Raw genomic sequence first — 27,660 nt, 5'->3', positions numbered from 1 at the left:
GTCAAAATCTGATGTTTCTTTCTCGATGAGTTTTTCTTGCTGATTCATTTTTCTAGTCAAGTGTGCGTTCTGACATTTGCATCTCAACCAGATTTGTGGGATTGTCCAGATATAATCAAATGCTTCCTTGGCCTGCAAGGCGGTGGGCAATCATTGTTAAGTTACAAGTGTTGCAACACATCAGTTTTTCATGACAGTGTGTCGGTGCTTGACAAGTTTTTCCTTCAGACAGATTAGGAACATGAAACCTCCAAGGTAGAGAGCTCGTGAGGTCCAACCTCCTCTTTCATCTCCTACATCTATACAGTGTTCACATAACAGGGTGAGCCAGATACTTCTTATGAAAACGTAGTAAACATTGTGTAATTTTTTGAAATTAATACACAATGTGTAGATGAGCATTGGTATAAAATAGCACTTTTTTTTTTCTGAAGGTCAGTCCTTTTCCAGTGATACAAAAGTGTTGAGAAACTCTTCCGTATTCATAAATCCCCTTACAAAGTTCTAGTTTTCCTTTTGCTTATCAGTGACAACAGTTACAGAAGTTGTCTCACCAAATGAAAAGATTGAAAAAAGTAAAATAAAAAACAAATTGAAATGAAATCCTCCACTTTGTACAAGTGGTAGGAGGAGAGTGTAGTTCAAACACAGTTTTCTGGCTTTTTTTTTTTTTTTTTTTTTTTTTTTGAGTCAGGTAGAGGTTGGCTCTCATTTGCAGTGAGGATGAAATGAGCTGTATGGCAAAATGACATGTGCTGGACAATAAGATGGGATGCTGTAATTAGGAAGAAAAAGGGTAGTTCTTTCTGCAGGTACAGAAACAAATGCAGAATGGAATGTTCTTGCCAGCAAATAGATGTCCTGCATAACTGAAGATGGCTAAGTTGTTCACTGAATTTGGAGGGGAGGTCCATAGGGCCCCTGATCCAAAAGCACAGATAGTTGGTTCTGCAGACATATAAGAATCCTAGCTTCAAACAGAAGCCTGTGATATTTATGAACATCTCTTCTGGTTTTGTGCTGTTGGTTATCTGACAAAAAGATGACATCTCAAGTTGGTGCAGGATGGCAGTACTCAGTGCGTCTTGTCTGCCAGTCCTGCAGTGGGACAAAGCCAGACATTTCTGTTGACAGCAGCAGCACAGGTGTTGATTTGAGGGGCTTTTTGTCAAGCTTCAAGGCCTGTCTGGTGTCTTCTGCATGGGTCTGGCACAGGATGCAAAAGCTTGCTCACTCAGAGCAGGGGCTTGATGTCCATTCCACCCTTCAGCGGGGCTTTGCAAGTGAAGCTCTAGTTACTTGCTGACGCTGTGCTGAAGGGAACTTGCTGTTCAGGAGGCTGTGTTTTATTGGTGATGTCTAAAGATAATATCTTAACAGAGGTAATTAAATTGTTTGAGTAAGACATGTTTCAGCCTTAGTGGTAGTAAGCTGGAAACAAGCAGCTGCTGCTTGCCTCCCTGTGATGTGTGCTGTGCTGCTATCACTCCAATAACGTCTGCTGAAACCTAAAGTACTTCCAAGACATTTAATTTCATGAGCCCAGGTAGGAGTATGATACTTTCCCCTTTTCTAAAGTGGCATTGCTTTTCTGCTTTGAGAGCAAGCATTGATCCGAAGCAAAAGGGGGAAGAAGTTGGCAAAAGATACTGCAGTTCCATAAGTCCATGTAATGATTCTCTCTAGGATGTGAAAGAAGAAAAGCTCAAGTTGCCTTTCAAGTCTTGAAACCTTATCTATATAATTCTTGAGCATTATCACTTGTGCACATACCTTAAAGGATTTCTACAATCTGTTTCTACTTGTATTTGCAAAATGTGGTGTGTAATGCCATTTTTCTTGATAAGCTTAGCTCATGAAAGTGATTGAATTGCTATTTGTGATGGTGCTGGTGATTTAGAGGGGAAGGGAGGGTTGACTTTTTCTTCCCTCTGTCAGTTTTCAAATTCATTCACCAAGAATTTGAAAAAGAACTGGTGTCAGTGAGATGGAAAGTGCTGTTTTTTCTTTTGGATAACACCTCTCAGACTGTAAATAAAAGTTGCTGATATGAGACGATATAAGCAACATGCTTTGAAAATTTATACTTATAATATATTCCATATATTTATATAATATATTCCATTATATAAATATAATATATAATTTATATAAATATATAAATATAATATATAATTTATATAAATATATTCCAATATAGAAATAATTCCATATATTTATAATATATGGAAACACGTGAGAACAAAACCTCACTATGTGTTGTCTGATAACTTCTTAAAAGAATTAGTCTCTGTTTATTTTCAAACTACTGAATAATCAGTAGGTAAATCTTAGAAGTTTAGGATATCATGTGTGTGTACTGAATTAACGTAAACCTTTAGGAGTGATTTTTCCTCTGGAAAAATACTGTAATAAAATGAGATTGGCTTATATTTAGTCATGACACAGAGAAATCAGCCTTAATTCTTTCACAGAAAATCTGGTCCATTGTACTGGAGGTTTTTAAGGATAGATGACAAAACAGTGAGCTGCATTTCAACCAAGCGTTTTGCTGCTAGTTGTACTGTTTGCCACTCATATACTGCTTCTAGCTTAATCTTTAAAGAGATTGCCTTGAGCTGATGTTGTCTCCTCTTTTTTCTCCATGATAGCTGTAACTCTGCGAGGAGACAGCGGTCGAAGATCGGAGAGGAGAGCCAGGCGAGTTTCAGCATGTCTCTCAGATCATTCACTGGCTAGTGACAGTGGCGTGTTTGAAGCTTTAAGCAAAAGGTCAGGTGTAAAAATGTGTAGTAAGCTGGAAATATTCCTGTTCTGCCACACGGTCTGAAAGAATTTATAGTAAATTTCTGAACATGCTTTCAAAATTGGTGATTAAGTTGTATCTGTTAGGTTGATGAAGGTTTTTACGTACGGTTCTACTGTCATCTTCATGGTTGCTAAGTCCCTTTCACTTGATTGTCTCTAACATTTTAACATTCAATACTTCTGACCTAAAATATGTTAGTTTTAAAGTTGTAATTTTATTTCAACCACCTGTAACAAAATAAAATGATATGGGTTAGTACTTCAAGTTCTGAGACATAATTAAAAGTGTACATCTGCCTGTGATAAAGGGAAAAAGAGTATATGAATTGCTGCAAGGCTAAATGCGCAGATTGATCAAGTGACTGGAGGAGAGTAAACACATTTTATACAATTGTTGTAACACAGTAAACAGTTAGTGGAAGAAGATAAGGTTCTGATGATTCTGAAGAGTAATAGAAAACAGGACAAATACAAAACTAGCCTTAAGAATTATTCTAAAAACTTTTTAAAATATGAATTACTGCTTTTGTCTCTCTTACATATATCTCAGTCTCTCCCCATATTACTGAACAGTTGCATTTATCCTCAAATCATGAAATAAATGTTCATTTCATTGTGCTTTAACATTGTAGATCAGTATGTAGTTTACAGTACTTTCTGCTTGTGCAGGAATGAAGATATGGAAGAGCCTGTTTATGGTGATATTGCCAGTAATGAAGAACCACAAATACATGTTGGTTTTCTGTAAGTAGTGTTAATACTGTTTTTGAGCTGAAAGCCAAGGTAGTTGGATGCAATAGTCAGCATGCCACTTTCTGCTGGGGCAGCCACTGTCCATCTGGTGTCCTTCCAATGCTGGCTAATGAAGGGGCTTTAGTTACTTCTTTCAGTAATTAATATCTTCACTGTCCGGGCTATTAGTGTGAGCGTTGATGTAGGGATATGTCTCACTGTGTAAGATCTGATTTTTTTTGTGTGAAATAAAAGATGATTACCTTAGGAAAATCACATCTGAAGAGACAAATACAAATAAGGTTCCTCAGTGCACCTCTGAAGTACTGTACATAGGTCAAGCTATTGTTAATTGTGCAAGTAATGTGGGGGAGGGCAGATTACAGCAGTGCAAGATGGGATGCCTTCCAGAATTCTCTCTGCCCCTCAATTCCCAGGGCCTGGAATTTTCAGATTTCAAGCAGCTGTGATAGTTCTGTCTCAAAACTCATGCTGTTGCAGAAGATAAGAATTTTTTTTTGCACTTCTGTTAATCCATGAAAATAATGCAGAGCGAGTTGTCTAACATAAATATTACATCACTCACACACGTGATTGTGGTGGAAACATTTAATACAAGGAACATTTTATAAAATCTGTTCACTGTCAAGACTCACTCTAGGTAGTGTTCTTGTTCACCTGAATAATGCTAAATTCCCTTTGTTCTGATAAGTTTGTTAATGTAGTTAGTGCTTTTATGGTTCTGAATGTCATATCCTTAAATGCTTTGGATTCATGCTGATTTTGTAAGTGATTCATTTAGCTGCAAAAAGCATTTTTGTGTTCTTAAAGTCCTCTTAGTCTTTTTCATCTATATTTCTTAAGGAACATATTGATGATGACTAACATAGGAAATTTATTTTCCAGGCATGACAGTGGAAGCGAATGTCTCTTAGTCCATGTACTACAGCTGAAGAATTTTACTAGTCTAGTTGTTAAGGAAAACTGCAAAATGTAAGCTTACATTTTACCAAAAGACCGTTGCTTCTTTTGTGCTATAATCTTGAGTGCTACAATTTGTTTGCTTTCATGCAAAATTAAGCCGTTACGGCATATCTTAGTTTACATGGGGAAAGGGATAATTTGATGGACACAAAGCATCCTTTTTATGGAACCTTTGCCTTAATGGTGAGGTAGCAAATAGAGTTTCCAATGACATATGCTTTAATGTATTTATTATGTACAAAGAAGATAGTTCAGAACACAAGTCATTCTATTGCCTTATGACTTCTGTACAAAAAAAAAATCTATTATATTTGTAGTATTCTAGAAATATTATTTCCTATAGAACTTATCTACAGTCTATTTGTGATATATCTCAGGATAAGCTTAATGTAATTTTCTTAAATTCCTAAGGTAACATCTATAATAATTAGTAATAGAGAGATCTTGCTTTTTATCTGGAAAAAAATAGTAGATAAATAATGAAGTAAATATAAAATATAAGACTTCTACGGGTTTTTGTAGCCACGACAATATTCCTGGAATATCTATGAAACATCTTCTGAAAATAATTTTAACACAAATGTCAGCTGAGAATCAGTACAAATTTTTTTTTAACTTCTGGCTGCATGTATTACTGCTTCAAATTCCATACCACAAAGAACATTAGTTAGTTTATTTTAATAAGCATTTTTTTAAATAGCAGGAATGTTGCCATAAAACACAGACCTATGTAGTGATGTGTCTTAATAGATTTTAAGGAAATATGAAAATTGTTGGTCTTTATTTCTGGGTGAAGTTGCTTTAAAACTGTGGAAAATGGAGTTGTGATGATATTATTCTGTTGTAAAATAGGTCATTAATTGGGAGTACTGTCATGGACATCTGTCTCACTGAGTTGATTTTTGTTCAGAAAGCTTGACTTTGCAAATGCTGCAGGCTTCTAGTGGAAATTTTTCACTTAGGTCAGTGCATTAGTGGCAGTTGTTTGTTTTCAGTATTGGCACTAGGGCATGCTGAAGGGGAGAAGTGTGAATATTGAGTAGTACTCAACCACGTTGCCTCATGATTAGAAAAAGAAATGAATGTCATCTGAAGAAAATCAAATATAGTCAACAAGGAAATGAATGATTCCAGGGGGTTTGTTGGACATTGTCAAAATCAAGGCAGTCAAGCATTTAAGTGGCACTAAAAATAGAGCTCTGTTCCCCAGCCTCGTCAGTTACCCAGTTGGGCTAGAATTGAGAAACTGCATGTCTGCAGGAGAAATCTATTGATTTGACTAGTGGAAAAAAAAAAAAGAAAGAAAAGTTGATCTTGGCAAGACCAGAAACTTCTTAGTCACTTGAATGAGCTCCTCCATGCATCTTCATATTCACTGAAACTGGATTGCTTGAGGGCAGACGTGGGAGGTTACCGGCTGCCAGTGGTGAGCAGAGGAATTGGATCACTTCCTTTTTGTGACATGAGCCAGTTTATCTTAACTGGTGCCCCACTCTCCAGCTGTGCGGTTCCACCACAGTGAGTTCTATCAGTTGTCCTCTAACATTTGTGTGTCTGCCATTGTCACCCCCTCTGCTTTTGACATAAGAGTTCATGCAGTGATGTAGTCAATGGGAGCGAACCTCTGAGCTGGATTTTCTTTTTAATCTGCAAGCCTGTTTTTCTGTCTGGGTTAGTTTGTAAACCCAGGTGAGGTTTCTAATCTGGTTCACAGTGTAGTTGCATGAGCCTTTTTACCGGCACAAGAGAAGGTATGGCATGAAATGTGGTATTGCAAGGGCTTAACAGGTGGTCAGAACGAGGAGAACACAAGCAGTTAAGTAGTGTGTTGCCTTCTGTCAGATTGAAATGGTTGCAAACCTTGATTTTGGTATGGAGCCTAAAATGAGGTGGTATCAAATATGTAAACTTGCTTTTTACAAGTAAGGTTGCAAATGGTAACGTAGGTTTTCTGTGCTGCCGTTTTGTGCTGAATTTCTTGGGTGAGGAAGGAGGAGAGGTATGTGTAGTGGATGGAGACAAGAAATAAAGCAGCAATTCAGTAGCTTAAACATAGATACATGTTTCCACTTGAAACCTCCTGGCTTAGCATCTGGCCTCCAGCTGCTGCTTGTCAGGAAAGCTGTAGCTCTCCCATACGTCCTATGTCATATTTGCTAGCCCCATGTAGATGCCTTAGACATCTCAGGACATCTCAATTGGTACTTGGTGACTGTGCTTAATCACCAAGTTAGAATTAAGTTGGTTTTAGAGAAAGATACATTTTCCAAATGAGCTTTGCTCTTTTTCTGCTAAGAATGCAAAATAAATCCCTGTAACAGAGATCCCAAAGCAGGTTTTTAATATAGAAGTTACACAGGTGTTTTTGCGTAGCTTCATTTTCAGAAATGCAAAACAGCTGAAAACAGCTTTCTTTATCTGAATTGTGTGATTTGTCTATTTTGCTCTTCCTAGTCATGTGAGAGTTTATTTGCCACCACTCGAGTCAGGCACACCAACCACTTACTGCTCCAGAGCCTTGGAATTCCAAACTCCGCTAATATTTAATGAAGTTTTCCGCATCCCTGTGCATTCAAGTGTTTTGAAACTGAAATCACTTCAGCTGTACATTTGCTCAGTTGACCATCAGCAACAAGAAGAATTATTGGTAAGTGGTCTATTTTCTTAAAAGTCTTGTGATATGGGAAACTAAAGTTACAGTCAAAGTGTGAAGACTTTATATTTTGTGAAGTTTTAGGTTGGGAGTAATTGTGGCTCTTTGTTCATATGCATAGTTATGGTAGTGTTATAAAAAAAAATACAAGACAACCTCTCAAAGAATGTACCTTCTATACTACATAAAGGTTTGGAAGTAATTAGCAGTACTTAGTAATTAGCACTAGCAGTACTTGTGGCTTAGAATTGGAGTATTTTGAGCAGTTTTGGAAGTACTGTTTATTAATAAAATTATTAATATATCTGTTACATTGCAGAATCATACTTAAAATTGATATATTACCTATATTAATTGCTATGGGATTTAGTAGATTAGGAGGTGTTGGTCTTATTTCATTTTTTAATTTAATACATTTCCTATAAATGTGTGCTTTGGGGAAAGCTGAGAAATCTGCAGTTGCTAAATATGGGTGCAAGAAGAACATGCTGTAAACTTTTTTTCCCAGAGACATTACCTGAATGCTTTCAAACTATACTGTGCTGAAGACTTATCTTTCTGCATGGCACTGTAATGCATGCACAATTAATCAGTATGTGTAAAGCAGCTTCCTAATAAAAATATAACATACAAACCAATTGTCACTGTGTAATAGGCATTACATCAATCTTTGCTGCAGGGTAACAGTGATCCAGGCAAATTGGTTTGTTTTACTTAGCATTAAACTGATGGAGGCATCTAATGTAGGTGAATTCAAAGAAGGATAACATTGTTTAAATAGCTTACATCTGTTAGCTGTGTTAACATTAGATATGTTAAAAGTTAATTTCATTATTTTCAGGTGTAAATACGCTCAAATGAATCTTCATTGAATGTTTCAAAGTTAGTGGTCTGTAATTTCACTGAGGGATTTGAATGTATCAATTTTTTTTTTTAAGCCTCTGGACATAGTTAAGAGATACAAGTAGCACAGCGTTTGGTTAAACAGTGGGTAAGAGGTGATTATTTGAGCACATATGGTCAAGAATGTGTGTTTGTTAGACTGCCTTGAAAACCTAGATCATGGGTGTCCAGCCCTCTGTCTTGCCTTAGCCTAGCTGAGTGATGTCTTGGGCTGCATATACGTAAGTTGCTTCAAAAGTAGTGCCTCTTATTTATTTCCATGTAAACCACAACAGATACAAACAGCATGATCGCACTATTTGATAGTACTAATTTTCAGCTACAAAATACTGTTTCTAACACAGTCATCATCATGAACTATGCATTTTCAGCAGCAGTGAGTATGAGCTTCCATGCTGTGCTTATAAAAATAAGCACTAGCAGAGGTGACCCGCTGCTGAAACGCACCACCCGCCCCTCAGCAAGTGTTGATGAATGTCAGGAGGTGCCATCTCTTCCTCATGGAGGAATTCAGTGACACACCTTTGCTTCATCTGCACTTCCACATCGGATACCATTTTGTCAGTCTGCCCCTCTGCTCCCATCTGTCACACAGCAACAACATGTAGTGGGATATTGGTGGGAAGGTTCAGCCTCTGCTGCCGGACCACCAACACCTGTGTTTAGCCACTGTATCAAAATGCATAAAATTATTTGCCATCGTTTGAGCACTGCCCTCCCAGTGCCCTGGTTTTAGTTGACATAGTGTTAATAAGGCAGTGATGGTTTGGTTGCTGCTGAGCAATGTGTGCATGCCCACATTGGGCCAATTCGTGGTGAAGAGCCACAGCCATTTGTAGTGGGTGGCATGTGGCCCACAGGCTGTGTGTTGGACATGCCTGATCTAGAGGAGTCTTAGATAAACACTGGTCTTCATGTTGACAGTGTTGACAAGATCCAAGGTCTTGTCCACAGCAGGATGTTTTGTTGTTGTTACTACTGCAACCTAATTAAAGAGAAAGCATGTCAAGAATGGGCTGGATATATTGATAGGAAATGCTTTATACTGTTGTGCAGTGTTCCTCTAAGCTAAGTAGCCATTTCAGAGCAAAGCAATTTTATACTGACACAAGAGCATCTAAATTTAAGATGCTTTCATTCCAACTGCTGTTACTGAACTAGCCAAAAATTATTCTAATAGGATTTGTTTCTCTCTTTCATAGTGTCAGTGTAGTTTTGTCAGAAACATCTTTGTCTGGTAACATATTTTAGGATAAGCTAACAAAACAACTCAGAAAGGGAGAAGCAGTGTCACGATTTCTTCGGATAGCTGTGTTTGTAGTCTGAGTGTTGCCCTTCTTGCTTTTAAGTTGAAAAACAGCTATATGCTTGAGAAATCATCACTTTGAAACTGCAGTGATGACCTCTACAACTGTCTTTCAAAATCTCTTTCACCTCAGATGCCAATTTTTTTTAGGTGAGGTTGCACAGCGCAGAATGGAGTGGGGCCATCCTTGCCCCCACCCAGCAGTGCTGGGCCTGGTGCACCCCAGGGTATGGTTGGCCCTTTGGGCTGCAGGGGCACACTGCTGGCTCACATTCAACTTACTGTCAACTGGAACTGCCAGATCCTTTTCTGTGGGGCTGCTCTCCAACCTCTTGTCCCCTAGTCTGTACATTCATATCCAGGGTTGTCTGTCCCAGACTGGAGTTTTTCATGAGTCAAACAAATATTTGTATGTAACAGGGAAGAAAAAAATTCAAGAAACGTTCTGGCAAATAGTTCTGAACTTCACTTAGAGAAGTAAATCTACTAAATTTCCGTGTCATCCAATTCCTTCATCTCCCTTATGCTCTGTCTTGATGGAAGATTCTACACCTTTCCACACCTGGTTTTCTGTAGCCTTATAAGACCGATTCCTTAAATTGGCTTGCTGCTCCCCTGATGTCCTCATCAGTGTTGAGATAAGGGAGTTGTTATTTTCCATGATTAGCATATATTGCTCGTGCTAAAACTTCAAAGAAATGTGATTGCCTTTTTTGCAACCCTAACTTTACTGTTTCTGATTTTCTATGGGCCTCACCAACCAGTTATTCTCTGTCTTAATTTATTTGAATTCTTTGTGACTGTCATTTATCGTTCTACATTTTCTCTTTTTTTTTTTTTTTTTTTTTTTTTTTTTTTTTTTTTTTTTTGAATATCTGTCCTATTTTTCAACACCACATTAAATTAAATGCTTCTTTGGTGTGCCATTTTAGCTGATGAATAAATATAGCATGTAGGGCAGCATCAGACACATTAAAAGTCCAAGTACGTCTTTTCCAACATTTATGACAGAGGAAAACAGCTTTCCCTTCTACCTCCCAAAACAAACCTAGCATCTCTTAAACATTCTCTAACTTTAGTGTCAAAGTGTATGTGGTAGATGTTTCTTTCACACTCTGTCAGGGCAGCTAGCTATTTAGAGGAGATCTCTGTTTTATATAGTAAGGAAATGGTATTTCTGTTTGTAGCACCCAATAACAAATGACGTAAAACTACATTCTTAATAATAAACTGTGTCCCAATATGCCATTTTTTTGTTAATCTCACAGACTCCATTTTTCTGTTGTCCTTTCTACACTTGCTCAAACAGAGCAGAAGGTCAACATGGCTCAGAAATTTCTTATGTGAACACTACTTGATTAAGTAGGCTTACTTTGAAGTTGGGAATTCTTTTAGTGGAAAGCTTTCATTAAACCTTCTTTCATCTGAATTTGGGAGATACGAGGATGACTTTGAAAGTGGAAAAACGAGATTATGGTCCACCTGACTAACTTGTGGTATAAACAGTCAGGAAAAAAAGATTTTTTACATGACAGCTTTTTCTCTTTCAGAGGATGCTTTTGATGACTAGAAAGTTCTCTCAGAATATAATTCTGTTAAAACAAAATGGATCAACTTAAAGTAACGTCGTTTTATTAATACTGATTAAAGCAACTACAGAAATCAGATGTGCAAAGCTGAGCTTTCAAAGTGTTAAAGACTGTTACAGTCCTATCTACATCAACTGTAGTAATTCTGTTTTTCAATTTTAAAAAATATCCACACTGAACCTTTCTTGATAGTAAGAGGAGGCAAGAAATTCAGCATCTTAGACATCATAATAAAACAGAACAAAACTGTCTCTTATTAAAAGACTCTTATCATTGATAAAGCTTTTTTTTTTTTACCATCATAAATGGAGTACTCGTGAAATGAGAAAGCATCTATCCTGCTGTGCACATTTATCTTATTGTGATGAATGCTTTTTATTCCTTACAGGGCATTGCTCAGATAAACCTGAGTGATTTGGAGAGCTCCAGTGAGATGCAGCTTCACTGGTATTCTGTTCAAATCTTCACTGGCTCGGATCCCCAGAGACCAAAGAACAAACACCAGTGTGAAGAAAGTATTCCCCGGTCTTCTGGAAATGTAACCACAGTTAAAACAGTATGGCTCTGAAAAAATTGTTTGTTTAACTTCATTTGACCTGATGAGTGGTTGCTTGCGATCATATCTCTAATACAGTTTGTTTGCAAGGTGCAGAGAAACGGATACGTTAATTAGTTCTTGTGGCGAGACCTGGATTTTAAAAGAATAATTAAAAGCTGGGTCATGTCTGAACATGATCTTGAAATATACCATGTTTTTGTATGCATACCTCCAGTTCAACTCACTGAAACTCATTAAAAAAATCTGCCACTGCCCTGGAAGAGGCTGCCAAGAAAGGTCGTGCAGTTTCCATCCATGGAGATTTTTCAGCATTTTGGCACTGAGCAACCTGGTGTGACTTTAAAGCTCTTCTTCCTTTGAGCAGGGTGTCAGATTAGGTGACCTCCAGAGATGGACTTGGATCTAACTCACTGGGTGGTGCTTCATAGTGAGATAAAGTCTCCCAGTCTACAAATGGCTTTAACTCAACTTTTTAGCTTGTGACCTACTGCTCAGTGCAACGATAAAGTGTTTACTTTTGGCCCAGTTTGCATGAGAAATTGCTTTAATTCTTGATCATTTTCAGTTTTTTTTTTTTTATTTTATTTTAAGTAGGAATATACAATGATTGTGTTTTTCTATTGTTTTCTCTGGATAATATGCATTAAGTACAGGAGCTTGTACAAACAGATTTGTCTGAAGTCTAGTTTACCTTCCAGGATGCAGTGACAGCCCTGTTAGCGAGGACGACTGCCCAACTGGAAGCAGTTGAGAGAGAGCTGGCAGAAGAGAGAGTGAAACTGGAGTACACTGAAGAGGAAATCCTGGAGATGGAGAGAAAGGAAGACCAAGCAGAAGCCATATCAGAAAGGTACAAATAGTAGTTAAAATACCTAATCTAACAGCTAAATAATATTTGCACTACAATGATGATCTGAAATACAGCAGGAGAAGCAGCAGATCCTTGTTCTGAGATCTGCTCCCTGTTAGGACTAGGGGTGTACAATTCTTCTATTGTGTGATGATGCACAAGCAGGAAAAAAGTGTCATTTGAATAGTTAGCTGTGTTTATAGGACTTGGAATTTGGGGAGAGGGAAAACACTTCTTTTGAATCAAGCAGAAACATTGTTAGGGAGGCAACTGCAATGACTTGGCAATGGCACTGTACTTTTTAAAAAAGATATATATAGATATGTGTAGTGACATGGGAAAATGAAAAAAAAAAAAAGTATTGCAATGCTTGCAGAGCAGATATGCCATACTGCTCTAATTCATTAGTAATATTACTCCTTTTTTGAGCTGTGCTTTTCTTTTTGTTACTGTTTTCTTTGACTGTTACAAAGACTGGAATGTAAACTTGGAAAAAACTACGGAAGCTGATTTTTTTTGTCATGGAATTTATTTGTTTACCTGTGCATCTACAGAAACACAAGTATTAAATTCTGTATTTCTACTACAGAAATATTCTTAATTGATAAACTGAGCAGGATAATGAAATGTACAACTATTACCCATAACTTGATGGGTGGGTTATTTCTTTTTTGTTGTTGCTGTTTTGTTTTTTAATGCCTACAAAATCCTTGTTGTGTTCTGACTTCAGGAGTTGGCAAGCAGAATCTGTTGACAGTGGATGCAGTAATTGCACCCAGACTAGCCCTCCTTATCCGGAGCCATTTTGCGGGGATTCATTAGCTGGACACATGTTTGCAACTCAAGCTGGCCAGTACAGCTCTGGAAAACTCCAGCCTCCACCAGTAAAGGTAATGAGAGAAGGCACTGAGTAGGGGAACTGCACGCTGCTGCTTGTTAAGTCCAAATTGATCTGGAGAGAAAAGAAATGATACTAGCAGTCCTGCATGAGCACTGCCTTGATGACAGTGGTGTGCCTTTGGAGTTTGTAAAGTGTCCTCTTCAGGGCTTGTGGGTTTTTTGTTTGTTTTTGTTTTGTTTTCTTGCTAGTTACTTCTGAGTAGAACAGCTTTTATGTTAAAAGGCAGGAGTATTTTTAATGCTACCTCTATCTAGTTTTAAATATGCACTTGCATCAGTGTGTTGTGCCAGGGGAGACTTAGATTAGATATAAAGAAAAACTTCTCTCAGAGAGTGGTGGTCGGGCCCTGGAATGGCCTGCCCAGAGGAGGTGGTGGAGTTGCCATCCCTGGCAGTGTTCAAGAGATGTCTGGATGAGGAGCTACAAGATATGGTTTAGTAGCTCATGGTAGCAGTGGTAATGGGAGGAAGGTTGGACTAGATGATCTTGCAGGTCCTTTCCAACCTTGTGATTGTAGGATTCTATGATTTATTGTCTTGAAATTGTAACATAAAAGATGATGATTAAATTCCAGTGCTCTGAGAACTTACAGTTCTTAAAAGGAAGAAAGATGCTTAAAATTTTAAAACTTTCCTGTATTTTCAAATATCTTAGTGTTCTTGTATCATTGTTTCAGCAGTCTTTTAGTTCCCTTTTATTGAGGTTGTTTTTTTGTTTTTATTTTCTTGGTTTGAATTCCTGAAGTTTTTAGGTTGATACTTGCTTCAGAGTCACCTTGCTTTTTGAAATGTGGCTTAGATTTCTCTTTCTGTCAAGGCTGGGAGATCAGGTGGTAGCTCAGTTAATGCCTAGTTGTTAACAGTGAATGCAGTCTTTGTCTTCCACAACTATGATTCACATTATAACTGCATCTTTATAATTTTTATTATAATTTTTACTGTTCCAGGTAAGGCTTCTGAAAAATAATCTTACAATTTTGAATGACCTAATTTTAAGACTACTGACAATGAGGTGCTTCGTTCTCTGTTCTCAAGGCTCATTAAAACTTTATCCTAGCTAACAGGGCAAATTGTTTACTTTTGATGTTGTTGAAATAAAGGGAGAGGGGAAAAAGAAATAGAAAACAAATTAAAAATTCTTTCATTGTAATTTTAGGTGGATAAAGAAACTAATACTGAGGATCTGTTTCCTGAAGAAGTTGCTATCCTTCCAAAAGAGAGAACTAGCCGCAGGCCACGGGGTTCTGCTTTTGTTCGCAGCAGCACAATTGTTCGTTCCCAGACCTTCTCACCTGGAGCACGAAGTCAATATGTTTGCAGAGTGAGTAAAGCTTAAAAAGAAGACAGGAAGAGATGCCTTCACATGAGTATTTGTGTGGTTGTGATAATTTCTTCTTAAAACTTGAATTACAAGAAACTTATACTATTTTTTTATGCTAATGGATGTTTCATTGATTATAAACATTGAGGTGGGGGGGTAAAGGTCCTTGGTTCCTGATCACTGTAAGAATTTAAACCTGAATTTATTTCTGCTAAAATTAAAGAACCCACCGTAACTTAAATCTTAAGCTCCTTTACCTGGCAACCTGTGATGCTGAGCTAGTGGTTCATTTTACAGAGTTGTTTCTCAGTATTGCAGATTGCTCTATCAGTAATGATTTTGCTGTATTGGTGGAATGCACGTGACTTTATTTGCAGTCCTTCCTAAGTAGCTTTTCATGAGAGCTTGAGTTTGAAAATGTCATTGTAATTTTTAAGCCAAGAATTGAGAAGCTGGACGTGAACTGGCAGTGTGTGCTTGCAGCCCAGAAGGCCAACTGTGTTCTGGGCTGCATTATAAAGTGGTGATCAGCAGGGAGAGGGAGGTGATTGTCCCCCTCTGCTCAGCTCTTATCAGGCCCCATCTGGAGTACTGCGTCCAGGCCTCGGGGCCCCCAGCACAGGAAGGATGTGGAGCTCTTAGAGCAGGTCCAGAGGAGGACACTAATATAATCAGAGGGCTGGAGCACCTCTCCTATGAGGAAAGGTTGAGGGAACTGGGCTTGTTTAGCTTGGAAAAGAGAAGGCTCCTGGGAGACCTCATAATGGCCTTCCAGTATTTGAAGGGAGCATATAAACAGGAGGGGGAATGGCTATTTGCAACGGTGGATCGTGACAGGACAAAGAGAAATGGTTTTAAACTGAGACAGGGGAGGTTTAGGTTAAATATTAGGAGGCAGTTTTTCACACAGAGGGTAGTGACGCACTGGAACAGGTTGCCCAAGGAGGCTGTGGATGCCCCATCCCTGGAGGCATTCAAGGCCAGGCTGGATGTGGCTCTGGGCAGCCTGGTCTGGTGGTTGGTGACCCTGCACGTAACAGGGGGGTTGAAACTACATGATCATTGTAATGCTTTTCAACCCAGGCCGTTGTATGATTCTATGAATCTTTTGGTTTAGCCCTGTAATTTATATTGCATACAGTGCGTTTGTGGACTATACGTTTTCAATATGAGCTCTATTATATATATTTCTTTTTAATAAATAACTAAAGGCAAACATGTGATTGAAATGGAAAAAAAAATTTTGCTTAAAACTACACAATTCCAGTGTTTTTGTTTTGTAATAAAACTCAAAAGAAAAAAAGAGTTCTGATTTCTGAATGCATATGTTAGCAAGCTTTATATTCAATATCTTTTCTACTCAGCTGTATCGCAGTGACAGTGACAGCTCGACTCTGCCAAGGAAATCACCGTTTGTCCGGAATACATTGGAGAGGCGCACTCTTCGGTATAAGCAGGTATGGCTGGGAAATAGGTTTTCACTGAAGCTGATGTAACAGTGGTACTTCTACACATAAGCATATTTGTTCTGATCTTTTTAGGAAACATGCAAGACTTATGTAATGCAGTCAGTAGCTCAAGGTTGCTTTCTGTTTGTTTTGGTTGTTTGTTTTGTTTTAATCTGAAAAGTAGACATAGGAAAGTAAAACGTTATTGTGAATGATTGTTGAGGAAAAGACAAGGTAAAGCCAAAACCTTGCTTAACTGGCACTAGATTTGTACTGATTTACATGTAAACTTCATTAAATTTCTGAAATCTAGTGTATGATACAGAATACAGACCCACAGAAGTCTGTATGAATGATGGGAAAACATCCTGCTCCCTTGCCGTGCAGCCTAGCAAACTGTGGTGTTTGAGGCCCAACAGTAGTGTGTGAAATTGCAGGAACTAAGGAGATCTGGACAGGCTTGAAAGGTGGGCCCATGAGAATTCAGTGAATTCTAACAAGGCCAAGTGCAAGGTATTTGGGTTGGGGCAAAACTGTGTTCAGACTGGCAAAAGGGTTTCTTGAGAGCAGCACTGCAGAGAAGGATTTGGGAGTTCTGTTGGGTGAAAAGCTTGATGTGAGCCAACAGTGTGCATTTGCAGCCTGAAAAGCCAATTGTATCCTGGGCTGCATCAAAGGAGGAATCGTCAACAGGGATCAGAGCTGAATGTCCTGTTCCACTCTGTCCTCATAAGGCCCCATCTTAAGTACTGCATCCAGACCTGAGGGCCCTAGTATAGGAAGAATGAGGAGCTGTTGGAGCAAGTCCAGGGAAGAGCCACAGGAATGCTCAAAAGGCTGGACCTCCTCATCTATAAAGAAAGGCTGATAGAGCTAGACTTGTTCAGCCTTGAGAAGGCTCCAGCGAGACTTCATTGTGGCCTTCCTATACTTTAAGGGAGCTTATAAACAAGAAAAATGTTTGTGGGTTGTTTTTTTTGTGTGTGTGTGTTTTGGAGTGAGATTGTGGATGCTCAGTCCCTGGAGGCACTCAAAGCCAGTTTGGATGGGACCCTGGGCAACCTGATCTAGTGGGGGACAGCTCTGCCTATGGCAGGGGTTGGGGCTGGGTAGACTTCAAGGTCCCTTCCAACCCAAGCCATTCTATGATTCTAATAGCTTAAGTTCTTTCTCCACCCACCATGCAGAGCAAGTGGGATAGAAGGGCATGTAGGAAGTTAATACGATGTTGACAAATGGCTTACAGTTTAGCCTGGTAAGCAGGTACTGATTTCTTGCTGGTATATGTAGGTAGATGACTGTGCCTTCCATTTTGATTCAGAATGTATTTTAAAACTAATATCGAGTAGATTCCTTTGAAGTGAATCTGTTGCTCAGTGTGTTGTTTTCCAGCATCGTTGTTCAGTTATGGGTATTTCATATTGTATGCCTTTGCTTATTTTCATTATATAAGAGTTTAGTTTATAAACTTAAATTAGTTAAATATTTATAAGCTGAAGTTAGACTGTAAAGGAATGTAGAAAAGAGCATTAATTGAAAAAAGTTGTATATTGTACAGAAAAAAACACATTATGGCTAGTGAACATTTCACTGTGGGTATAAATAATCTCTCCAAATCTTTGCATCAGGAAAAGCTTTGTGTAAAGTACATACATAAAATGTATGCATTATGTACCTAAAAATATACCAGTGCACCATGTTGAGAATAATGTACTGTGAATTGTATTTGAATCCTAATAACTCAGCAGTCCTGCAGATCATCTTTGGCTGAGCTTATGGCAAGGACATCATTAGACCTGGAGCTGGATCTCCAGGCATCCAGAACTAGACAGAGACAGCTGAACGAGGAGATATGTGTCTTAAGGGAGCTGAGACAGCGTCTGGAAGATGCCCAGCTCAGGGGGCAGACAGATCTGCCCCATTGGGTCCTTCGGGATGAGCGATTCCGAAATCTGTTGAAGGAAGCAGAGAGGCAGGTAAGCTAACATGAAGTTACTCATGCACTCAACTTGTTTAGAAACATTTCATTTCAAAATTTCTTGATTTAGAACTTCTGCAAAGAACTTGTTTATTTATTTATTCACTTTTTACCGAAACCCAAATAATTCTTGTTGCCTCTATGTTCTTGAAGTTACCACAATGGAAATGATTGCATTGATTGTTACCCAACTGTGTGTTTGAAAACAATTACTGGAGAATGTCACTTTCTTTTAGTTATTTTACGGCTGGAACTTTAGCAGTTTCATTACTGAAAGAAACTGTGCTAATTTGATATTTCACTTTTTAGAAGTATTTGAAATGTTCCTTAAGTATTTTTGCTCTTCTTGGGGAAAGAAAGTAAATGCAAGAAGCATTACAACAAACAAAACAGCCATTGGTTATCAGAAGCAGGGTAAGCCTAGCTTCATTTTGAGGTCTTACATGAGAGAGCAATGTGCAGTAGATTTTTTTAATTTAATGCATATCTTTGTGAAGAACACTATTAAATTAAATAGTACTGTTAGTCTCTTGCATTTATAGATCTTAAATGTTCAGCTATTTCAGATAATATAGTGGTGTGGCTTTACTCTGGTGATTAGAAACAATCCATCATGTAAACCTAAGTATTTTTCTGTTATGTTTATTCACATTATAATTATTAGCATTCTGTTCTTTGTCTCGTTTTCAGACACGGCAGACCAAATTTGAACATCACCAGGAGCAAGCAGCTGAAAAGATGCTAAAGAAAGCATCAAAAGAAATATACCAGTTGCGTGGGAAAAACCAGAAGGAGCCTATTCAGGTGCAGACTTTTAGGTGAGTGATAATGTGCACTGATATAACAACAGTTCATTACAGAAGTTAAAGCTCTCTAAAGCAGTTAGCTCAAATTCTGTGTATCTTGAATATAGCCAGTAATTTCTAACCACGTAGTGATTTTGAGCTCATGAAGTTTCCTATGAATTACTTGTAGTGGCAAAAAAGCAAAATTAAGGTAAAATTACAGTCTTACAGCTCTAAAACGTGTGAGGAAAGAAGTCTTCAAGTGCATACAGTGTACCTGAGGTGATTTTTTCAATTTAGCTTGGCTGCTGTGAAGTTGAAACGATTTCTCAGCTCTTCAGTGCTGTCCTGTAGGCCTGAGCAGTTTGTTTAGTGTCATGCATGTATATTACTAGAGACACTGTTTCTCTGAAAATTGCTCAGTAATCTTCCAGCTTTCTCTTAAGCCTTTTCTTTGGGCTTTGGTTCCCGTTCATCTATTTTCATGTAGTGTGTGTCCTCCTAGATTTAGTTTGCGTATAAACAGTGTGCACTTCACAGGAAGAATTTAGCGTTAATTGTTAAAAATATTTTTAGGGTGGGTGTAGGCATGGGAGGAAGATCAGCAACAGTTTTACATGATACTGTTTTACACAATGTTCAGATTTTTTAGAATTTGTTTATGAGAGACACTTAAGCAGAAAACTTGTCCGTTCTGTAATATTGGAAAGGGAAAAGCCTTCCACACAGATGTGGAGAGGAATTAAGAAGAATGGGAATTTTAGGGTTGTTTTTACATCATTTGTTTCTGGTAATGACTGAATTTTTGTGCTTATAAAATGATACGGGAAATTGATAAAAATGAGGTAAATGAAGTGAAGGACAATTTGATTGTGTATACATTCTTGCACCTTATGTGCACACATCCATTTCTTATGACAGTTATTTTATAGCATATACTGTTTGCCTAATAGAGAAGCAAGGTTAATCTTAATGTTGTCTTCATTGTAGTTATTGTAGGCATTATTGCAAAATGTCAGAGGTGAACTTTGCATTGCACGGAGGACTTATGTCCTATGGAATCTTTTTAGAGTGAACTGTAGTTGATGTCCAGTTCTATAAACTTTGCACCTAAATTTTCAAAACTACTAATTGTGTTCAGGGGAATGCTTCCAAAAGTATACGGTGAGGGTTTTGTGTAAGTTACTTGTACTCAAGTAAGCCCTGAGGTCGGTGTATAAGTAGTAAGAAATAATGAGTAAAGAAATGGTTATTGCTAGGGGTTGGGAAAAGCAGGACAGGGAGGGAAGATTTAGGTTGAATATCAGGGGGAAGTGCTTTACAGCGAGAGTGAGGTGCTGGAACAGGCTGCCCAGAGAGGTTGTGCATGCCCTGTCCCTGGAGGTGTTCAAGGCCAGGTTGGATGGGGCCCTGGGCAGCCTGGTCTGGTATTAAATGTGGAGGTTGGCAGCCCTGCATGTGGCAGCGGGTCAGAGATTCATGACCCTTGAGGTCCCTTCCAACCTGGCCATTCTGTGATTCTGTGTGACTCTGTTAGTGACCCTGCGCATAGCAGGAGGGTTGAAACTAGAGGATCTCTGATGAAACTAGATGATCCTTTTCAGCCCAGGCCGTTCTGTGATTCTGTGATTCTATGACATACATCTGACTTCTTTTCATCTTTTTTGATCACAGAGAGAAGATAGCATTTTTTACAAGACCAAGGATTAACATACCTCCTCTGCCGGCTGATGATGTATGACATGTTGCATTGTAAACATGAAGTATTTATCGCTTTTATTTTAATGAAGTTATTAGATTAGCCAAGTTTCTTTTAAAAAAAAAAAAAAAAAAAAAAAGCAAACAAAGAAAAGTGCAAAAGCTAATATACACGTTTTGTAAAAAATAAAAAAAGGAAAAAAAGTAAAAGTAAACAAAAACATATATATAAATATATATACATATATATATTTTATAATAGCGACTACAACAAGGCTTGGTTTTTCCTTGTTGTGAAATTGACATCTCTGAAGACAACTTATTTTATAAAAGATCGATTATCCTGTTAAGAGCGTGTACAGTTTTTATGCTGTTTTATTTGACTTAAAGGCTGGAAGACAGAAACAAAGTGAGTTCAGGCAAATTCACTGTAGTGTAATTTATTTATAGTGCCTTTTTTCCTTGAAGGAAAATACCTACTTTAAGATGTATTTTAAGACTGAAATTTTGTTCTTCAGTATTTGTCATACAGTAGAATGGAACCATTGAGCTGGTTTTGTTTCTGATACCTGAAATGAAAATACTATGTTCCAAAATTGTCACTTTTTTCAGCTTTATTATCTGTAGCTTATTATGTACATTGTATCCTTTAGCACCGTCTGTGTCATAGCAAAATATTATCACCTGCAGTGTGTTTAACAGTGATTAGAAGCGACGTTAAACGCTGCAGAATTCGTTTGCATGTTCTTACTGTGCACTAATAGAATGTTTTCATTTCGGTTGTCTCTAAAATATCTTTATATTCTTAACTAGATGCTCAATTTAAACGGAGGAAGGAAAAGGGTGACAGATCTTTGTTTTGCTGTTTAAGGGAAAGGGAGTTAAGAGAGCTCTGTGAGCTAGCTAAACTGCTAAAGGGATATAGCAATTCCTACAGTTTCAAGATTCTGACCTGATTCAGGAATACGTGCTAATTTCAGAAAGCAGCTGCAGTAAGGAAGGGTGCTTAAACACGTATTCTTTCTAAAGGATCTGCTTTGAGGTTACTGCATGTGACTTCTTTTGAACAGTGACGCTTTCCAGGGAGGAAGTTACAATTCTGGGAGATATAGCTCACTTGATTGCTGGTTGGATGAGCTGAGATCTGGTAAAAATAATTTTACTTGTTCATTGTCGTGAAAGACTGTCGCTCTGCATTCCCGAGAATGCCAGTTTTGTGTCCTTGCATCCTGCAAGTATGTAAAAATACTTCTTTACTAAGCTACTATAATAGAGCTTCTTGTATTTTTCTAATTATGCATTACCTACAAAAAGAGGTGCCCAACACAAGACTAACTTTGCAAATTGCTAGAATTGCCTAGAAAGAAGATCATGCTCTCTTTTCATCAAGGGGATGTGCCCAGGTCAGATTGGCTTCAAATTTTTATGCCAAGAAACCAAAGCAGCAGCAGTCAGAAACTAAGCAGATTCATGAAAACCTCTGATCAATGGGAGTACTTTAAAATATTTTGCAAGCATTCTTTGTATCAAGAGCTTGTATTCTGTAAGTGTGTCAAAAGTAAGGAAAACCTGAAAGTGAAGCTGAATTGCTTCTTATTTGCTCAATCTGAGGCCACATGTATTGGACATGGGGAGTTAAATCTCAGTCATTACTCAGTGAGGATGATTAGCAAAGACAGTTAATTTTAAACTAGTACTTAAACTATACAGATAACAAACAAGTTGTTAGTGTTTGGGTAAAAGTCTAGGGACAGCAAGCTTTCAGGTGCCTGTTACTTGAAATGATCAGTTGGTCGGAATTTCATGTCTCATGATCAGTGGAGGCCCTTTCATAGTAGTATTTATCCTAAGTTACCATGCAGTGCTTCCAGAAATACTTGCTTTGTGCTAAGAATAGACAACACCGTGTTCTCATGGCAGAGTCTGAATACTGGAAGAGGTTGCCCAGAGAGGTTATGAGCTCTCTGTCCATGGAGGGATCGAGGACTTGATTGGGTATGGTCCAGGGCAGCCTGGTTGCATTAGACCCACCTTGTGCAAGGGCTGGGTTGGGAGCCTTCCTCCCACCCTAAATTGATCTCTGACCATATAAATGTAACAAAGGGACGATGTCTGGTGGCTTCTCTGTTAGGGGGTTCTGTTGGTGTTTTTAATTAGTGACCGCTGTGAGACGTCATCATTTTATCTCGTGAGTCTGTGATTCTGACTACTGTAACGAGTTCTGTCTTGATGTGGTAATGAGTTATCATATTCAGTATTCATCTCTCTTGTTTTTGTCACAGTTCTGTATGATTGTGTCATTTTTGTATTATTTGAAAGTATTTCTTCTACAAAATAAAATAATTTGCCATAAACAAATAGAATTCTGTTTAATGCCACAGAAGAAGACATTGTTTCAGGGGTTTATATTTGCCACGTTTGTGACCCTTTCATAAAGACATTGTATATTTGTGTAACAGTGAATGCTTTCAAATAAAAGAAAGAGGAAATCTGTGAATTCAGAGATTCTAGAGAGGTTACACTGAAGACCTGAAATGGATGCGGAGCGTAAAGAATGGCGGATATGTTTTCCTATGTGGTTACTATTCACAATGAGTTGACACCTGTATCTAAAGCTCATGGTTGAATATTCCAAATTCCTGGCTGGCTCCTCTACCACACACTGAGTTGTCTTTTTTTTTTTTTTCTTTTTTTCCTAGCAGGATTTCTTACTTGGTAGATTTGTATTTGGACACTGTTATTCCTATAGTATCTTAGTTCATGACCAGTCCCAGTCTGGAAACCACTCAAAAGAACACACATGAACATTTTTAGGCTGAATTTTATTGGCACTTTCCACCTTAATATTTGTAGAAAGACCCTTGTTGTTGCTGTTGTTGCTCTCTACTACCCTAAGCTGCAGGAGCACAGTCAGAATGGAAGTACTGACACATGACACCTTTCTCTGTGCAGGATTTGCAAGGCGTTAAGGGTATGACAGAGTTTAGGTTATTTTTAAAATGGTCTGCTTGAAATAGTCATCTGGAATACCAACTGTCTCGCTACCATCAGGATCAGCTACAAAAGTTGGAATGGGTAGGTTGGTATGGATCTGCTGATATAAGAATTAAGTCTTGTATATATTTCTTGCTGTGAGTGCTTTGTGTGAGTGCTTTGCAAAACTTCAAGGTAAGTGCTATATCAAAACAGCAGATTTTTTTTAGCAGTTAGATGAACTATGTGGTCTGTGTCCATTTTCAGCATGATGCAAAACTGATTTGAACTGTGTTTTTAGGGAGGAGGGAGTTTTACTGCTTGTTTTGGATCCCATCTCTTTTCTAACAGTAGAGGCATGGGACTATGAGAAGAAAAATATATTTACAGAGGGACTTCAGAAACTGCAAGCTAGCAAAAGGAAGAACTGTTTCGTTTCTTTGGGTTTTTTTGTTTGTTTGTTTGTTTGTTTGTTTTTTTTTCCAAAACAGCATATGAACACTTATTTCCCTTTTCCTGAGACTACCTGATTGACTCACTAAGATTGGAAGAAAATACTAAAGCATGAAATTGATTTGGTTTTGGAATCTCTCTATGTATCAGCTAAGTGACTTGCTTGTACTTCGGAACATCTCAGCATTCTTGGAAGTTGAAATCTTCTTGGAAATAGAATCTGGGTTATAGAATGACATATTCCATAGTAAGTTAGGTATTCTGTCCCTATGACAGCCAGACTATCCAAGTGGAAATATGCGTTCAGCAAAAGACTCGGTGAGTTCATCTGTAGGAAGATGAGGAAAACCGGGAAGGGAATTTAGGTAAGTCTATCAAGGAAGAAAAGGGAGGTTAATACTGTTGTTCTCATTTGGTTAGTGCATATAATAGCTATTTTGTGTCTAGGACATGGTATTTATGTTCTGTTATGTGTCTTATGACACAAAAGTTCCTAAGTATTTATGATTGCATCTGACTAATTCATTGCTGCTTGCTGTTTTCCCTACACTCTTTCAATAGAGTGATCAAGGAAAATTGCAGATAAATTATCAAGGAAAAAAATTAAGTGCCAGTGTTTAACTTCCTCCACATAATTCAGCTGGCTTATTAATTTTGCTTCTAATGGGCACAAATAACAGACACTGACAAGAAGTTCTTTCACTTTTCTCCACTTTCCTGATGTGATTATAGTAGGTCTGCAGCTGTTGCTGATGCACGACCAATAGAGAAATGTGATCTGTGCTACGATGTAAAGGGCATAATCAAATCTCTTTTCTAAAGGCATGTTCCTTGTTCCAGAAGGATGTAGGAATTTCAGGTGAGGCAAGTGAAGTGCTCAGGTTTCATAATAAAATTGAAAATGTGGCTTCTGTTTGTGGAATCCATATGAGAAACAGGGAATTCAGGAACTTCCTCTGGTTTGCAGACAAGATCTGCTGGAGCTGTGGAGCCATTTTGAAGAGATTCTGTGCACTCTGTACCAACTGACTTGCTCTGTTGGGCCGGCCTGTCTGCTTAGAGCATCCCCAGGTATTTGCCTAAGCACACTGGAACAAAAAGACCTTCTGGAACTGTGCTCCTCAGCCTTTGAGGTTTGTGGAAACCATGTGTGCGCCTTCAGTCACTCATGGGCGTTATCATGTGTGCCTGGACAAGGTCTTCCTCTGCCTACCTGTGCACCTGCTTGATAATACAAAGCACAGCCCTGAATGCCCTCAAGTGTACAAGCTGTCTGTGCAGAGTTTGGATAAGATGAACCAAGCTGTAAGGCACGTGTCCTGAAATAAGGTTTTGTGCACGAGTGTTCATACACTGTCTTCTTGAATAGTAATAACCCTGTGTTGCACAGCATGATCCTCATGGGGGGTGCAACATTTGTACCATCAACTTTAACATGGTTATTTTGCTGTAGAGCCTGAATACAGTACATTGCAGGGTATAACAACAGCAGAACAAAATGCAACAAAACAGTGCTGGCGTGTAATGCGCGGTTGAGCAAAATGATGAAAGATAATCACTGCATTTGAACAAAACATTTTATGATGTTCTAGTGTTGAAATACTTGATAGGAGGATTTAAGCCGAAGTTTTGAAGGAAGAGAGGATCTTTCAAGCAGCAATGGTTTCACAGATAAAAGGCAGAAGGGTGCAGGTGGGATGATTTAATGGGTGAACAGGGTGGAGATTGAAGATAACGTTAGGGACTGAGCCTCTGGGGTCATTTTGCAAAGCTTGGCTGTGGAGGGTTAATCAATCTGCTAAGCTTGAAATGGAGCGTGAGGAGAAGGAAAAATGCAAGGGATGGTGGAATTTGTTTGTCTGACTCCCAGGCCACTGGGATTACATATTTCAAAAAGATGAAATAGGGTTATTACAACACCTGGGTGCTGCTGCGTGGTGAATAGGAATGCATCTTAATTTGTACAGTCTATAAATCGTTTTTTCTTCATGAAAAATGTGTTTGTTAGTGCTGTTGCAGCAGAATTTATGAACTCTCTGTGAAGAAAAAAAGCAACCACTTCTCAGGTGAGGGGGAAAGAAAAGCACCAGGTATTGTGCTCAAGAATGCAGTGCTCAAGAATAGGTAGGAAGGGATAAAGAAGCTTGCAGTGTAATCCTGCAGGATTACAGCTTGGCTTTGTCTCTCTGCCCCGTCTCCTATCAGATATCCTATAGACGGAGGATGCAGTCACATGATTATTACTGCTTCCTCCCCATGACATCAGTGCTTTGCAGCCATACCACTAAAGAAAGGATGCTTTTGAAATCTTTGGGACTGGCCTAAATGATGTTGAATTGCAGGTAAGCAACATTAATTCTTCAACAAATTAGCGTGCCAGATGCTTTGCACTGCCATCCTGGGGCTCCGGCTCCGTTAGGCAGAGTTGCTGCTAGAAAGGAAGGCAGAACAGATTCTTTGCGAGCAGAGGGCTTGCAGGTGCAGAGGCTGCTTCCTGCTGTGTGCTGCTCTTCCAGCTGACATCTCCAGCAGAAAGGCTGCCAGCTGGAGCCTGAAAGCCGAGGAAGGCCTTTTGTCCCTGCGTTTCGATATGGCTCCTTCATATGTATGCTGAGCTCAGTTTGCCGGAGCAGCCATCATCATGCAGCCGTGCAGAGAGAGGAGGGACCAGCAGCACGGTTTTCGTTGCATTGCCAGTTTTGTGGCTTATTGCTGTGGGCTTTTTCTTACCTTAACGGCTGCCTCAAGGAAGTTGTTGTAGAGAGAGATGTGTCTGAGCTTAAAAAGGATATGAGGATTAACTTGCTTAGGGGGTTAGCAGCTGTATTTGGGGAAAGAGGCTTTTCCTTCATTAATTTTTGCTGACGTGGTTTGCAAGTACCCAGTCCGACAGGTTTCCTACGTGATCTGCTGTAGTATAGGATAGGTATCGTTTGTCATCCAATATAAACGTGGAAAATAACATTCCAGAAAGGACATAGTAGATGACGAGCAGATTTTCAGCTCTTACACAAGCTGCTCAAAAGGCTGAAAAATCCCCACTGAATGGATTTTTTTGGACGGGGGTATTTCTGTGGCAAAGTCCAGAGTCTGTTTTCTTTTCCTACAATACAAATATATGAAGACATAAATTTGTAGAGAGTGGCTTGCATGGCCTTCTTTAAAAAATTCCGGATGTATTTTTAAATGTATGTTGGCTATTTATTTGCATTGCATTGTTATTGTCCTTAATACGAATGATAGAATGGTAAAAGCAAGAAACTGAATTCATGTTTGAATTCATACCAGTCAGAGAAGTGAAATTGTGCTTGTTTATTTTTGCATTAAGAATTCTGATGAATAAACGTGCGCTCTTGAAAGAGAACAGAGGGTGACTCAGCTGCAGCTCCATAGAGGACAGGCAGACAGGTGGCACGTCAGTCATGGCGTGCAGAATGTTCTCTTACTCCTGAAAATCCTCCTCTCTGTTCAAGTTTTTGTGGTTGGTTTTTTTTTTTCCCATCATTGAAGTGTGACATGGCTCGGGTCAAAGCCAAACACCTGAGGAGATTTTGCATCTCCAGTGTTGGTGTGTAGGCTGCACATCCTGGAGGGAGGTACATTCCAGTCTCAAGTAATAAGGTATGTGGTCGTGTCAGAAATATGGAAAACAAAGTGAACAGCAGTAGCAATGAAACTCTGGAACCAATGAAGACAGCAGTTTTTAGAAATAGAAAGCCT

The 27,660-nt window shown here is 38.7% G+C and overlaps 2 protein-coding genes across 6 annotated transcripts in view; both read left to right on the top strand.

Moving 5' to 3' along the window:
• WWC3 (WWC family member 3) overlaps positions 1-20,668 on the top strand; it is a 96,281-nt gene extending 75,613 nt beyond the window's left edge. Inside the window, exons 12-23 of one of the 3 annotated variants that reach the window (XM_048934426.1) lie at positions 2,652-2,700; positions 3,478-3,552; positions 4,447-4,533; positions 6,979-7,171; positions 11,364-11,531; positions 12,233-12,384; positions 13,115-13,274; positions 14,441-14,605; positions 15,970-16,062; positions 17,799-18,029; positions 18,722-18,849; positions 20,491-20,668. In XM_048934426.1, the coding sequence (XP_048790383.1) occupies positions 2,652-2,700; positions 3,478-3,552; positions 4,447-4,533; positions 6,979-7,171; positions 11,364-11,531; positions 12,233-12,384; positions 13,115-13,274; positions 14,441-14,605; positions 15,970-16,062; positions 17,799-18,029; positions 18,722-18,849; positions 20,491-20,557 (1,568 nt within the window). In that variant the 3' untranslated portion in view covers positions 20,558-20,668. Of the gene's footprint in view, positions 1-2,651; positions 2,773-3,477; positions 3,553-4,446; positions 4,534-6,978; positions 7,172-11,363; positions 11,532-12,232; positions 12,385-13,114; positions 13,275-14,440; positions 14,606-15,969; positions 16,063-17,798; positions 18,030-18,721; positions 18,850-20,490 lie in introns of all 3 variants that reach the window. The other 2 variants (XM_048934425.1, XM_048934424.1) reach the window with 2 other exon arrangements.
• A 125-nt stretch (positions 20,669-20,793) lies between these two features.
• Positions 20,794-27,660, top strand: part of CLCN4 (chloride voltage-gated channel 4) — a 43,119-nt gene continuing 36,252 nt past the window's right edge. Inside the window, exon 1 of one of the 3 annotated variants that reach the window (XM_048934427.1) lies at positions 20,794-23,589. In XM_048934427.1, the coding sequence (XP_048790384.1) occupies positions 23,586-23,589 (4 nt within the window). In that variant the 5' untranslated portion in view covers positions 20,794-23,585. Of the gene's footprint in view, positions 23,590-23,632; positions 23,683-23,948; positions 26,283-27,660 lie in introns of those variants that run through there. The other 2 variants (XM_048934429.1, XM_048934428.1) reach the window with 2 other exon arrangements.

The sequence above is a fragment of the Lagopus muta genome, chromosome 1 (genome assembly GCF_023343835.1).
Source record: "Lagopus muta isolate bLagMut1 chromosome 1, bLagMut1 primary, whole genome shotgun sequence".
Classification (NCBI taxonomy): domain Eukaryota; kingdom Metazoa; phylum Chordata; class Aves; order Galliformes; family Phasianidae; genus Lagopus; species Lagopus muta.
Note: the sequence above shows the minus strand (reverse complement) of the source record. Positions and strands in the feature narration are given on the sequence as shown.